This window comes from Octopus bimaculoides, chromosome 1 (assembly GCF_046866305.1).
Source record: "Octopus bimaculoides isolate indiv1 chromosome 1, ASM4686630v1, whole genome shotgun sequence".
NCBI classification, from domain to species: domain Eukaryota; kingdom Metazoa; phylum Mollusca; class Cephalopoda; order Octopoda; family Octopodidae; genus Octopus; species Octopus bimaculoides.
In genome coordinates, this window is record NC_142928.1 from 55,342,421 (window position 1) to 55,357,726 (window position 15,306).

General features: G+C 37.5%; 1 protein-coding gene across 1 annotated transcript in view; it reads right to left on the reverse strand.

Moving 5' to 3' along the window:
- The window catches only part of LOC106869571 (orphan steroid hormone receptor 2), a gene marked incomplete at its 5' end in the record, with an annotated part of 102,497 nt that extends 87,396 nt beyond the window's left edge, over positions 1-15,101 (reverse strand). Inside the window, 2 exons of the mRNA XM_052966745.2 lie at positions 2,513-2,692; positions 14,936-15,101. Coding sequence (XP_052822705.2) covers positions 2,513-2,692; positions 14,936-15,101 — 346 coding nt within the window. The remainder of the gene's footprint in view (positions 1-2,512; positions 2,693-14,935) is intronic.
- Between the last annotated feature and the right edge of the window lie 205 nt (positions 15,102-15,306).

Below are 15,306 nucleotides of genomic sequence, written 5' to 3' on the forward strand. Positions count from 1 at the left end.
CTCAGAAAATGTTATTGATATTAAAAATCACTATAACAGCAGAAACAATAATCAGCAAAAATAAATGAAGTTTTTTGAAATTAAAGCAACAAAAACCAATTTTGAAATAAAATCTATAAATCTAAAAAGTTTCAAAACAAAAACAGACAATACCACTAATGTTCAGACAAAAGAAAAACCAATTACTTATTCATGGTCACTCTATGTAAACAGGTTTTTCGATGATGAAAGCAATAAGAAATTGGAGATATTAGTAGTGAGATCATCATCATCATCAACATCTGTTTTCCATGCTAGCATGGGTTGGATGGTTTAACAGAAGCTGGTAAGGCCAGGAACCACACCAGGCTCCATTGTCTGTTTTGGCATGGTTTCTATAGCTGGATGCCCTTCCTAATGCTAACCACTTTACCAAGTGTTCTGGGTGTTGTTACTTGCCACCAGCACCAACAGGGTCACCAAGCAACTTGCAAGACAAAACTCCTTGGCTGGAAGTGTGAGGGGGGGGAGTATTGAGGCAGAGGTGGCTTTGTGCCAGTTGAGAGATCAAAGGTGTGGAGGGACATTAAAGGTGTTGCAGAGTAGATACATGGATAGTCCAGTTGGAAAAGAAAAGAGAGTGAGTTAGAGAGTAATTAAAGAGAGTGGGTCAGTTAGAGTGTAAGATAGAGTGGATAAGAGGTAAGATAAAGCGAGCAATAGTAAGATAGATGGCGGTGAAGATGTGTTGAGACATGCCCTTGTGGGACATGGCAGGGAGAATAAGAGAGGTGACAGAAGTTTAGGACCGGGTGAGTAGGCAGGGAAGCAGTGACAGTAGCAAAAGACAGAATGATGTATAGGAGAGACTTGGGTGGGGGGAGATAATGTGAAATGGAAGTGGTTCATGGGGGAGGGGAGGCAACTGAGATGATGTAGAATGAGCCCACTCAGCTCTCAGGTGATAGAGAAGTGGTGGGTATTAGGGGATGAAATGTGGGGAGAAAAATAGACAGGTCAGAGAGGATGGAAGTGGGGTGGGGTAGAGCCCTTCATGGACAAGCATTAGTAAGGTGGTTTTAGGATATTAATTCTGTTGTGGTAAACAAGTCTTCTAGAGTACAGCGAGGCACCAGATAACTTAAGGCTCAGCATCTTGAGATCAGCCTTCAATACTTTGTCCCATGTCTTCCTGGGTTTCCCTCTTCTACAAATTTCATCTGCTTTAAGTGAAAGACACTTCTTTATGCAACTGTCCACAGCCATATGCATCGCATGTCTAAATCAGCACAGTCTTCTCTTTAGCATACTGCATCTAATTCCTCATATGCCTAACATTAGCACTCTGCTGCATGTGTACACTGACATTACACACCCAGCAGAATATACTAGCTTCATTTTTCTCTACTTCTTCACATGTCCTCTGCTGTGTAGCATTGCAGTTTGTACAAATACATCATGCAATCCTTTTTATTTTCACTCCGAGAGAGAGACCTTTGGCTGCCAACAGAGGTAAAAGCTCTCTGAATGTCTCCATCTTATTATTCTAGCAATTAGACTTTCTGAACATCCCCTTCCACTGCTGATTAGAAGCCCTAGGTAGCAGAAACAATCCACTGCCTCTAGAGAGCTTCCGGGATGTTTTAAAAAATCAATTTCTAATGTATCTGTAGACTTGATGGCTCCTGTGCATCTTATACACACACAATCACTACTTTCTCTGTTAACCTTCCTATTATTCCATTATACCGCCTGTGTGTACACAGTTGCACTGCATACACTGTATAGAATTCCTGCCTACACCTTTCCTACAAATTGAGCAGGGCCAGTTACCTAAAGTAAGTAGAGTCTTGTCTGTTTTCTTGCTTACTAGAACTTTGGTCTTAAAAATAAAGAGGAGAAAACAAAAATAACCCATCTATAGAAAGACTTCACAAAACTGGTTTCATTTTCTTCTCACATATTCAACTACATAAATTTTAATGAATGTTTCTATTTTTTTTCTTTTTGCAAGTAAAACAAGAGAAAAAATTTTATATCACACTCTGTAATTTACTCCATTGATCTGTATCTTCAAGATATTTTAATTTTTTGCTGTAATTAACATTTTCTTGTGAAGATCGTTTCATTCCTAATTTATCAGCTAATTTGACTCCAGGAATGAAGCTAACATTTTCCAAACCAAAGGACAGCATAAAACATTTAAATGTTCCATTCTATCAGATTGCATGCCACTCTTTGTTCAATAAGAAATCAAGACAGTTTTAGAATTTCAATAAATGAAACATAAAAAAAAGAAAAATTTCAAATTTCAGACAGTTATTTCCTAAATCTGGATAGACAAATCTACACCAATCATGTTGTATAGTATAGAAATTTCAATAACTACTATCTTTATTAATCAACACATTTCAAGCTACATTTGAAGATATTCTTTTTTTGGTATGAGATGATCACAAGTTCAATCAGTTCTTCCATCCAGTAAAGACAAAGAAAAACTTGAGATTTAAACATAAAAGAAAATTAAACTTACATTCAGAACGCATGCCAACTGCAAGGCACTTCTGTAGACGACAAAACTGACAGCGATTACGATGCATTTTTGTGACTGGGCAATCTTTGTTACCCCGACAGGCATAGCCCAGCTGTTTCCGAATACTTCTTTTAAAGAAACCTTTGCATCCTTCACAACTAATTGCACCATAGTGACGGCCTGAAAAATATAATAGTGAGATATATGGCATTAGATTTTTTTTTTCTTTTTTGATTTGATATGAGTTTACTTCTATTTTTATATTAACATGAATAGGATGATGTTGCAAATCAACTGTGAAAAGAAATATGGTGCCCAGTATCCTTCTTAACACCAACTGTTCAGTTGTACATTGAACAGTTGGTGGAGTCTACTCATAATGAAATTGATTAGAGTAAGTAATACTTTTACTAATCATAACTAAATACTAGGATCAAATTTAAACTCATAAGTTTTGATTCAGTAATCTAATACTTAAACCATCCAGTTCTTATGAGTTCTTTATCCACTGATTTCCAATCCATAAAGCTCAATAATTTCTCACAAAGGAATGAAGTCTCAAGAGTTTATTAGAATTAAAACACATTAGGATATTTGTGTTTCTACGAAACATACTTTTAATATAAGTGATAGGGGTTCTGATTTTTATAAATCGATCAGAGATTTAAGTCAGTTGAGAACTTCTTGTTGCTTTCTTTCTAAAATGAAATGAAATTATTGCTATAGAGAAGGGTGGAAAAAGTACATTACTTGCAAAGTAAATCCACAATTCCATAACAAAAGTTATACCAGGATTTAGGAGCTGAAATCAAATGTCTAATTCTTCTTATGTCAGCAATACAGCAATGTTTGTGAGATATCAAATGAATAAGTGATTATGGAAAGGTAAGCCAATGATATATAGTGAAAGACCACAACATACACAAGTCATTCAAGGAATAACTATAAGTATTTGGAAATATAATCTCAAAACTATCATTCAAATGAATTTTACATGATTTACATAGCTCTCAAAAGTTATTCATCTACATCTTGATTTCTTAGTGCTTAACAAAGTACATCAATAAAGGTGAAACACAGATGTTTGTTCTTAGCAATGAACATTGCACATCAAAAATGGTATCTGTGATTCTACATTTGACCTAAACATCTAATACAAGCTGCTATAAAATCTCTGCGAAATATCAATAATAACAGCAACAGTAATAATTCATATGATCATTTTTCAAACTTAGTGTTTATATTATTAACTTAATCTTTAGAAATTACATTTTTATTTTTTTTTTACATTTACATCTACATTCTATTTCAATTGGCTTCTAGTAACACTCTTAACCACAAGGTCAGTGACCTAGTGATTAAGCACTCTTGTATCTTTGATTTAAAAAAAATAAAGGTTCCAAGTTTGAATCTAGTCCGGTACTATGAACACACCAAAGAAAGGCAAGTAGAAATCAAACTAATAAAAACTAAGTATAGATTTGAATTAAAAAAGAAATTGCTTTGCCTCTAAAGATGTTAATAGGCTGAATTTAGAATCTTATTAATAATAACTTTTCTCAGACATTTCAATATTTAACAATAACATATTAATAAAATTTTGTGGTAAAACTATGATTTCAATATGACTCAAAAGAAACATACAATAGTAGAGCAAAAATAAAGGAAATGCTTAGCATACACAGAATCTAAACATCTGTCATTTGGTGTAAATAAAAAAATAATTAGATATTTTCACATTCTAGATATCCCCACATTAGTCAATCACAAAGTTACCTTAGTCTCCTATCATCTCAAATACACATATAAATTGCCATCCTGCTCAAGTATTTCCTACAAGTTTTGGCTTGCAAAAGATTCAAGAGGAACATTAATGGTGTCGATCTTACTGGTGTAGGAGGGTCTGCAATAGCCATGGGCACTTGTAATTCCACCAGATCCAGCAAATTTATACACACACACACACACACACACACACATATATGTATGTATGTATATATGGAGTTTTATCATGGCTACCGAATAATTGTCACATATTATTTACAGATAAATTCCTCTATTTACATAGTATCAAGTTTTCTTTCTTTTGTTGTCTTACCTTTTCTATCAATATATATATATATATATATATATATATATATATAAAGGGTTAATGTTGTTGATGTACATTTGATAATTAAGCTGATTATATAAAACAAAAGATTTACACCAACATAGTTGTTTCTGCCAATTCACAACTTTGGAATATATTTATATATTATTGAACATTTATTCCTATAGACTTTTTAAAGGTCTAAATATAAAATTACTTCCTTGAGTGGTTGCTACTTTTCAACGGTTAACAAATGCAGAACATATGGAATTTTATTTGACCTTTAGAATTATGGCAAAAGAATTTTTTTATTCTCAAGGTTTTTGCTTTACAACCATGTGGTTTTGCATTTAGTCCCAATATGCATCACCTAGGATGTTTTCAGCTATAGCCCAGTCTGACCAATGTTTTGTGAAGGAATCTAGCAGACAGAAACTGCAAGATGCCTCTCATGTATACAAATATAAATATGCTTGATATGTATGAGTGTATGAATGTATGTGATTCTATGAATGAAAGAGTCGTGATGTTGACATTCCTTGTAGTTCTACACTCTTAAAGACCTCTGGAATAAAAACAAATCCATTACTTGAAAACAGATAAAGATTAGCAACAGAAAGAACATCCAGCCACAAAAATTTTGCATCAAACACACGCTAGCATGAAAAAACAAGATTTAAACAAAGAAACCATATCTTGAGACTAAAAAGCTATGTCTAGTATACCTAGCAAAGGAACATATAATGTGCAGCCAGTTTGTAAATGAGAAACATGAAGTGAATGGAAACCTGACAGAATGTGTTAGGATGATAACGCACAAAAGTATGCCTAACATGATACGAATGTAACAGTGATTTGTGACAAAACAATGGAAACAAACTTAACCTGTATCACTATGCTAGTTACTGAACAAGAAGTATAAAATCCATTGTAATAGTGTAGCCAGACACAGAAGAGAGTAAGTAAAAAAAACTGATATCAAGACTCAGAATCATGAGGGAGAGTTACTGCAATGCATCAGAATAAGTTGGTGCCATGATAGCAGTTCACTCAACTCAGAATGGTGGAATATGTTATTTCAGATTACCAATGTAGTAGCAATAATGATTTTCAATCACTCTGGCTCAAAGTCTCTCTCCACACACTCCCGCAAATATATACGCTGTCCTCACAGCTCAAACCATCAGCACTTCGATCAAATTGTCTACTGCATTGAGGGCATATTTCTTACTTTACTCCTTTCCAATGTCACAGTCTACAGGAACTTCAAGCTCACAACTCTTTATAGCTCTCTCATGCATCTTACACTGATGCCACCTGTACAGAAACTAAATCTTTTGCAATCCCCAACTCTCTACATCAATTTGTTTCATCCAAGATTAACACACAGGTATTCCAAATTTTCCTGATCTTTTTCTCACTTCCAAACTCAATCTCAATTAAATTTTAAGTATCTCCACACTGTTCAGTCATCCAATCACTGAAATTACCCAACACATACCCATATACCATACAATACCACCTACAGCCAACTGAACACAACTTCACTAGTTTTGTGTATTTGTGCTCTGCACCTGACCCATCAGAGATAGGGAGGAGGGTAAGTGAATCTTTTCTTTCATATTTGTCACCCCATATCATGCACATAGCAAAGAAATCAACTCCTTCATATCCCTCAAATGGTTTACTCATAGTTAAGTTGAAGATATTTAGGCAAAAGAAAAAAAAGGCCTACAACACCTGCACTTACTCAGCCACTTCCACAAAACATGGTGGTGTTTACCCAGTAACAGAACTCCTGCAAGACCACTATCCAAACTATAAAGATTACATCATGTATCATACAGTCCTCAAGCTACCCTAACTCTCTGAACTGCAGCTGATCCTTTTCCTCCCTTATCAAAAGAATCTTCACCAACTTTACAGAATTCTTTTATCATCCCTTTTACAACAACAATGGTTCTTTAAGCAGTATACCTTCATTTTCACTGCTCACAGTGTGCAACCAACTCCACACAGCACACTCTTGTCAAATCTCTTTCAGATCTTTCTCACCCACTCTTCTAGGCCTATCATCCTGCATAAACACACACCAAATACAAAAATACTTTTGGTTGCTTCAAATAAACAGAACCACCAAACAATACTCCTTCTATCGTCACAGATGCTGTGACCAGGAACAAAGCCCTATACCCACCAAACTTTTCAGTCTCTCCTCATAAGAAACAAGCAACAAAGAAAGGCAATGATTCTGACCCAGCCAACTATTGCCCTATCACACTCACATCCAATATCTTTAGGATAAAGGAGACAAACTTTAACAACAGGGTTCTCAACTTTGAATGTCTCTTTTTGATGACCACCAATATGGTTTTCATAAAGCCAAATCTGCTGTATCACATGCCAGTAAGTTCTTCACATGGAGAAATTTGGTAAAAACAATGTTGTTGTTACTGACATCAGTAAAGCTTTCAATTGCATCAGCAAATCTATCGAAATTTCTTGCCTACAGACTTCACTGACCTTTCATCTTTTGAACTGGCAGCTTCCTATCAGATTATACTAATGTAGTGTGTGTTGGCAGAGATCTTTCTGTTTCTCAGTCACCAATGCATGTGCTCCAGTGTTTGATTTTTGTTTTCCACTTTCCTCCTTAAATACATCAAAGACATGCTTGCTGGTATGTCCTAAATAACACCATCTTTCCTCCCTCTCTAACTGTGCATTAATCACTAGCTAACTCAATATCATACACTAAACCAACACTGATTCCACAAACAGTTACCTCAAAAGCATCTTCCAATGAAGATATACCAATCTTCTTCAACAGCAAGATAACATAAATGCTACTTGTAGCAAGTAAATGCCACCTCACTACACTCCCACTAAATCATGAACAGCACACAACTAGAGCTCCAAATAATGAACTTCACTATCACCAAGGATCTTTTCCGGCAAAAGTCCAATTTTAACAAGGTTTGACCACATCACAATAACTGGCCCTTCTTTTCAGAAACAGAAAATACTTCCACTCTCCCAAAATTAATGACACACTACAAACCTATTCCCACACCTGGGACAGTGCTACTGTTGCACACATCCTACACCACATTGAGCAAAATACTTCTTGATTGATTGGTATAAAGTTACTCACAGAAATGCTCTTGCCTTTGGCCCAAAAGCATGCTGTCTCCTCTCTCTTCATTTTTTTGTATAGTTACTCTAATGGCCTCTGCTCCTTGGAACTGGCTGCTCTTATATCAACCTCCACTCAAGCATGCCCATCTCATTTGTCTCTCCTCCTCCTCTCATCACACTTGCTGTGTCCACATCCAAGTCCTGCACTAATTAATACACCCAGCCCTTCCTTCCCTGACAGTTCAGCCTCTGAAATTTTTTCCTTGCTCATGTGTTTCCTTCAGGTGCAAAGATTTAAGAAGAATATTAACAGCATCAAGCTCACCAGTTCTAAGAAGGGTCTGTGAAAGTCATGAGCAGTGCTTCTTCCTTCAGATCCAGCAGACCTGAAGCAGAGAGGGGCATGTCATTTATGAGGTTTTGAATGACAATGAAAGGACTTTGACAAACCTATGTGATTGATTGACAGATTGACCAAACAATTAAATAAACAATTGATTGGTTACAGTTAAATGATTAACCAACTGACCAATAACAATAAAAGAAGTAAAATAGAATCAGTGCATGTGTTTATTATTGGCATAATGACCTTCCCATGATACAACAAAATATGTTTTAACACCTGAGTTCACCTCAAGAATCTTATAAATCAAATATCAAACAAATAAACTGTTGCAGAGATAAAGGTAATGTAGAAACAATGGGAATGGAGGGTTTTCAACTAATAGATTCAGTAACTACAGTGACAGATGGAAGAATTAACAAGAAAAACTCTATGTGGACAATCAACTAGCTAAAGATAGCAACCAAATTTCTTTTAAATAATACTAATTGTCTTTAAAAAAAATACATTGGACAGGTTTGTTCAAGTTGCACTATATCTAACAAAACTAGTACAGAATAGTGATAGCAGGAACACTTTATTTGATCAGGGGCAGTTCTCGGCTGAACAACTATTATAATAATAAAATGTTAGTGTCAAGCAGTGTTTAGGCATAAGCAAAAATTTAGGTCAGTTGAAAAATGTTTGGAATATATTTCAACTGCTAAAATGCAAATTCACAGCAGTTACCATGGAGAAAATATCTCTCTTATGGTAAAAAGGAGTGAAAACACCCGGTTTGTACAGTGTTGCCATCTATCAGGAATCCCAGACATCAATGTTTCAAGTTCGGCATTGTTAATTACTGGTGTACAAATATAAAATATCTGTATCTATCACAATAAAATATCATCTTAGCTATAATACTTTTTAACCATATTTCTAATTGCCACTTTTCCATATTTACATAGGTCAGACAGAATTTCAATGAGGCAGATTTTCTAGCCAGATATCCTCCCTGTTGCCAATCCTCAACTATTTCCAAGCAAGCTAACCACTGGGCCATTGCGCCTCCACAAAGACACTATGTAAACAAGCTTAATCAAAAATAAGTAAATTACCTAACTGCAATTTTGTAAATTCATAACTTTAAATCTATAACTATTCCATTTTATAACCGGTTTATGTATACACATATTTATATATACTTATATATACACACATACACACCTATCATTTATGTATGCATATATACATACACACATACATATACACAGATCCATATACACATACACAAGTTTAGTTATTAATATATCTTTCGAGCGAGATCGTTGCCGGTGCCCCTGGGCCAGCTCTTGTGCGGGTGACACATGAGGTTTTTCGAGTGAGATCGTTGCCGGTGCCCCCGGACTGGCTCATGTGCGGGCGACACATGATATCTTTCGAGCGAGATCGTTGCCAGTGCCCCCGGACTGGCTCTTGTGCGGGTGACACATGAAATGTTTCGAGCGGGATCGTTGCCAGTGCCCCTGGACTGGCTCATGTGCGGGAGACACATGAAATCTTTCGAGCGGGATCGATGCCAGTGCCCCTGGACTGGCTCATGTGCGGGCGACACATGAAATCTTTCGAGCGAGATCGTTGCCAGTGCCCCTGGACTGGCTCTTGTGCGGGTGACACATGAAATGTTTTGAGCGGGACGGGATCGTTGCCAGTGCCCCTGGACTGGCTCATGTGCGGGCGACACATGAAATCTTTCGAGCGGGATCGTTGCCAGTGCCCCTGGATTGGCTCATGTGAGGGCGACACATGAAATTTTTCCGAGCGGGATCGTTGCCGGTGCCCCTGGGCTGGCTCTTGTGCGGGCGACACATGAAATTTCTTCGAGTGAGATCGTTGCCGGTGCCCCTGAACTGGCTCTTGTGTGGGGTTGTTGTAGGATTTTCGAGCGAGATCGTTGCTGGTGCGCCTGGACTGGCTCTTGTGCGGGTGACACATGAGGTTTCTTGAGCAAGATGAGCGTGGCCGTTGCCAGTACCGCCTGACTGGCCTTCGTGCGGGTGACACGTAAAAGCACCCACTACACTCTCTGAGTGGTTGGCGTTAGGAAGGGCATCCAGCTGTGGAAACACTGCCAAATCAGATTGGAGCCTGGTGTAGGCATCTGGTTTCACCAGTCCTCAGTCAAATCGTCCAACCCATGCTAGCATGGAAAGCGGACGTTAAACGACGACGAAGATATATATGTGCTGTGCGTGAGAAGACCCGGCAAGCCAAGTGAGATCGTTGCCAGTGCCCCTGTACTGGCTCTTGTGCGGGTGGCACATAAGATGCACCATTTTGAGCGTGACCGTTGCCAGTGCCACCTGACTGGCCTTCGTAGGGTTTTTGAGCGAGATCGTTGCCAGTGCACCTGGACTAGCTTTTGTGCGGGTGGCACATAAAAGACACCATTTCGAGCGTGGCCGTTGCCAGTACCGCCTGACTGGCCTTCGTGCGGGTGACACGTAAAAGCACCCACTACACTCTCTGAGTGGTTGACGTTAGGAAGGGCATCCAGCTGTAGAAACTCTGCCAAATTAGATTGGAGCCTGGTGTTGCCATCCGGTTTCACCAGTCCTCAGTCAAATCGTTCAACCCATGCTAGCATGGAGGGCGGACGTTAAACGATGATGATATATATATATAAATCTTTAGTTAAATATACTCAATGAGAATATTATATACTGAATTTATATTGAGTGCTCTATTGTGTCAAAGTATTAATACTATTAAAGTATTTATGTATTTAACACGAGCGATTGTATGCTAGCATGGAAAGCGGATGTTAAACGACGACGACAATACGTACAGACATATATATATGTATATATATATATATATATATATATATACCGCCTGACTGGCCTTTGTAGGGTTTTCGAGCGAGATCGTTGCCAGTGCCCCTGGACTGACTCTTGTGCGGGTGGCACATAAAAGACACCGTTTCGAGCGTGGCCGTTTTCGTGCGGGTGACACGTAAAAGCACCCACTACACTCTCTGAGTGGTTGGCGTTAGGAAGGGCATCCAGTTGTAGAAACTCTGCCAAATTGGATTGGAGCCTGGTGTTGCCATCCGGTTTCACCAGTCCTCAGTCAAATCGTCCAACCCATGCTAGCATGGAAAGCGGACGTTAAACGACGATGATGATGATGATCAGGAAATCAATATTAGAAAATTCATCAGAAAGATATATACATGTGTAGAGTAATTGTAGTATTAAAACTATATGTAAAAATATATGTAAATATGTATGAGTATAAATATATAATATAAAATAATAAATATATCAGTTTAAAAATTTTGAATTAGGTTTTAAATTATCTTACAATTGTTTCACAAAAGTGCTGTCCTAATAATGGAATCCTATATTGATAAGCATTTATAGACAACTCTTCTGATCTTCAGAGATATAAAACTTAGAATTTGTATAATTTATCGAATGGTGTTTTTTTAAAGATATGAAGTAATATTATAAAAGGTGTTTGTTTGAAATATAAATCAAATATTAAAAATTAAAAGTTACTGCTTTGCATTTTGGTACGTACATTTTCGTATAAGACTTTACTCCATATTTTCTTCTTTGGTTGGTCTTCAGTAATAATCCATAATAGTTATGTGTAAAATCCATTATATTATCTGTTTTCGATTTTTGGTAGATAGTCTACCAAAGACATCACAAAAACTGTCACTCAGAGTTTCACGTTCCCGTTCGTTGGACAGTTTTGGTCTAGAATGGAAACTCTGAGTAACAGTCTTTGTGATGTATTTGCAGATTTATTGATAAAGTACATATATATATATATATAAATGGAAATTGAACTAAATTTGATGACTGGCACCCATTCCCGTAGAGCGCTAACAGCACCATCCAAGCATGATCATTGCCAGAGCAGCTGTCTGGCTTCCGTGCTGGTGGCACGTAAAAGCACTCACTTCACTCTCGGAGTGGTTGGCATTAAGAAGGGCATCCAGCTGTAGAAACTCTACCAGATCAGATTGGAGCCTGGTGCAGCCATCTGGTTCGCCAGTCCTCAGTCAAATCGTCCAACTCATGCTAGCTTGGAAAGCGGATGTTAAACGATGATGATGATGATGATGATGATGATGATGATATATATATATATATATATACACACACACACACATATACACACATATTTTCCATCTACTAAATCCATTCACAAGGCTATGGTCAACTTGAGGATATATAGGAACACATTTGCCCAAGATGCCATAGAACGGGACTGAACCCAAAATCAAATGTTTGGATAATGAACTTCTTAACCACACACCCATATTTGTATCTACATACTTGAACTAATTTCAAAAATTATCCAGTACTTGGATTGATTTAATAATATAATTATTGACATATATATTATTAACCCTTAGAACCCAAGTGGCTGCTATTCTGGCCTACAGCCATGGATACAAATACCCCAGTGGCTGCTTTACTGGCTGCCATGTTCTGCTGTTTACAAACATATCACTTAACAATTCTTTGGCCAATTAGCGACGTTGTTGCATCTGATCATCACCCTGCACATGCACTATCACAGGAAGTACTTCCCGATGATTGAAGCTGCTCTCGCTAGATTTTCGTGAAAATGAGTCGAAAAAAACCTGTCTGTAAGTGATGTCTTGAATCAAGTGTTGTCATCTGATGAAGAGGACATTGTCAATGATGATTATGGCAATGATGCTGATTTTGAGAGTGAATCTGACAAAGATTTAAACCCAGAACGTGATAGCAATGATCTCGACAATTATGCTGTTGTACAAAATGTACAGCCACCGGATTATGTGCATGGTGCAGTGCCTGTCAGTCACTTGAATAGGAGGCATCATGGCAGGAACAGCAGGCATGTTCCACATGGCGGCTGGCAAGGTGGTAGGCCCAATTTTCTGCCCAGAGTAAGAGCCAATACTCCTCCAGGATGGCAGAGAGAAACTATAGGGTTTGCAGAGCACCAATTTATGCCAAATAATCCACCAAGGCCCAGGAATATGCCTGACACTATAAATGTAGACAGCACTCCAATTGATCATTTTAGTTCATTCTTGAATGGTGATTTATGGGATATTTTACTTAAGGAAACTAAGAATCAAGCTGAACATGTGTTTCAGGTGAAGCCGAATAATTTCTCAGCAAAAATTTTGCATGAGAAAAAAACTTATATTGGAAGAACTGAAAGCTTTTTTTTTTTTTTTGGTATCTAGGTGACCATGGATATGCTGGTGCACAAGGATTACTATGAACAGTACTGGCGGTCAAAGGATGCCTTACTAACACTGATCCCAGGTTTTCCAGAGGTCATGAGCCACAACAGATTTCATGCTATTTGATCTTTATTGCACTGTGTGAATGAGGACAATCAGAACATTAATAGGAATGATAAACTGTACAAGACTAGTTCTATATTCAATCGCTTGCTTGATAAATTCAAACAACTTTATGTGCCTGACTGTGATTTATCGCTAGCTGAGGGAATGATCCCTATGAAGAATAAGTTTTCATTCAAGCAGTATACAAAAGATAAGCCAATATGTTGGGAGGAAAAATTTTTTTTACTATGTGATTCTGAAAACAGATACATCTGCAATACAGAAATGTATACTGGAAGGAGAGATGATGCAAATGAAATTGACAACCTCTGTGTCACAGGAAACTTAGTTGTGAGGATGACAAATGAATATGCCAGACAAAACTATGCACTCTACACTGACAGATTTTACATGTCTGTACAACTCATGGAATATCTTCTTGTCAACAAAGATATTCAATTGTGTGGTACTACAATGACAAATAGAAAAGGATTCCCAAGGACCCTCATGAAAAGAAATAATGAGATGCAAAGGGGGGAGTCAGAAGTTTTGTTCAACAAAAATGTGGCTGTCTTTGTTTGGAAAGACAAAAGACCGATTTATTTCATTTCGTCACTCTTTATATCACTTCCGCAAGAACATGTACAGCGATATGATGCAAATGAACACAGAAGGGCCCCTGTCCCTTGTCTTAAGGCAATGAAAGAATATAATGCCCACACGGCTGGAACAGACAAAAATGACTAAATGACTTGACTTCAAAAGTGTTGCCATCATTACAAGTGGCCTAACTGCCTGGTGGTAAAGATTTTATGTAGGCTGCCTACAAGGCATACGTGTTGATAGGTTTCTTCAAACCACATCACCCCACTGGAAAGAGTGTGTACTTATTTCACTTCTTTCTAGATAAACTCTGCCACAAACTTGTTGGTAATCTTAGAAACAAGAACACTGACTTTTGTTTCGGGGTGTGCAGGGAAAACTACCTGAGAGCAAAACAGATGAAGCCCCAGGCTGAGAACAAAGACTTACCCAAATGCTATAAGACTGTTAACAGATGCAAATATTGTGAGGAGTTCCTCTGCATTGGAAAACCAGACAGTAACTGCTGGTTTGACTGGCATCACAAGCACCAGTATTGGTGATAAAACATTAAAAAAAAAACAAGTGGTAAGGACAGCGTTGCCCTCTATTTATTTCAATGTGAGAGACAGAAAACATATTTTAGTGACACTGAAACAATATTAGGTGGGGAATCATTTTTTTTAGTTCTTTTACCCAGGGTTAAGACGGTGTTTTGAATATACCTTAACAAACATTTCTTATGACACCATACTGTAGAATGTTATAATTTAAATATGAACATTTCAAATTGACAGTTTTGTATCAGAAAATCAGAAACAGCATCAAGAGAGAAGGTTTCAAAAATGTAATAAACTTCCAACCAGTAAAATCCTGAAGAAAAATTTCAGAAAAATTTGAGAAGAGAGAAAATATATTAACCTGATGCTTTGTCCCCACAAACAATGCAAGGCTTGAAATTCTGTTCAAATTGCTGTTTTTGTGTCAGTTTATCCCTGACAGCCTGTTGTTCTTCTCGTAAACGCTCCAGTCTTTGAGTATGTTGCAATTCCTGAAAGATAACGTAATTGGTTTTGTTAGCAATGTTAAATCAAAAGTTAGATGATTTTTATAGTACAGCCCAACAGAGGGTCATAGCCCAACATTGAGGGTCATAGCCCAACATGAGGGTCATAGCCCAACAAATTAGGGAGAGAGTCAGTTTAGATGAGATGCAGTTTGGGTTCGTTCCAGGAAAAAGCACCACTGATGCTATATTTCTGGTAAGACAGCTGCAGGAGAAATACCTAGCC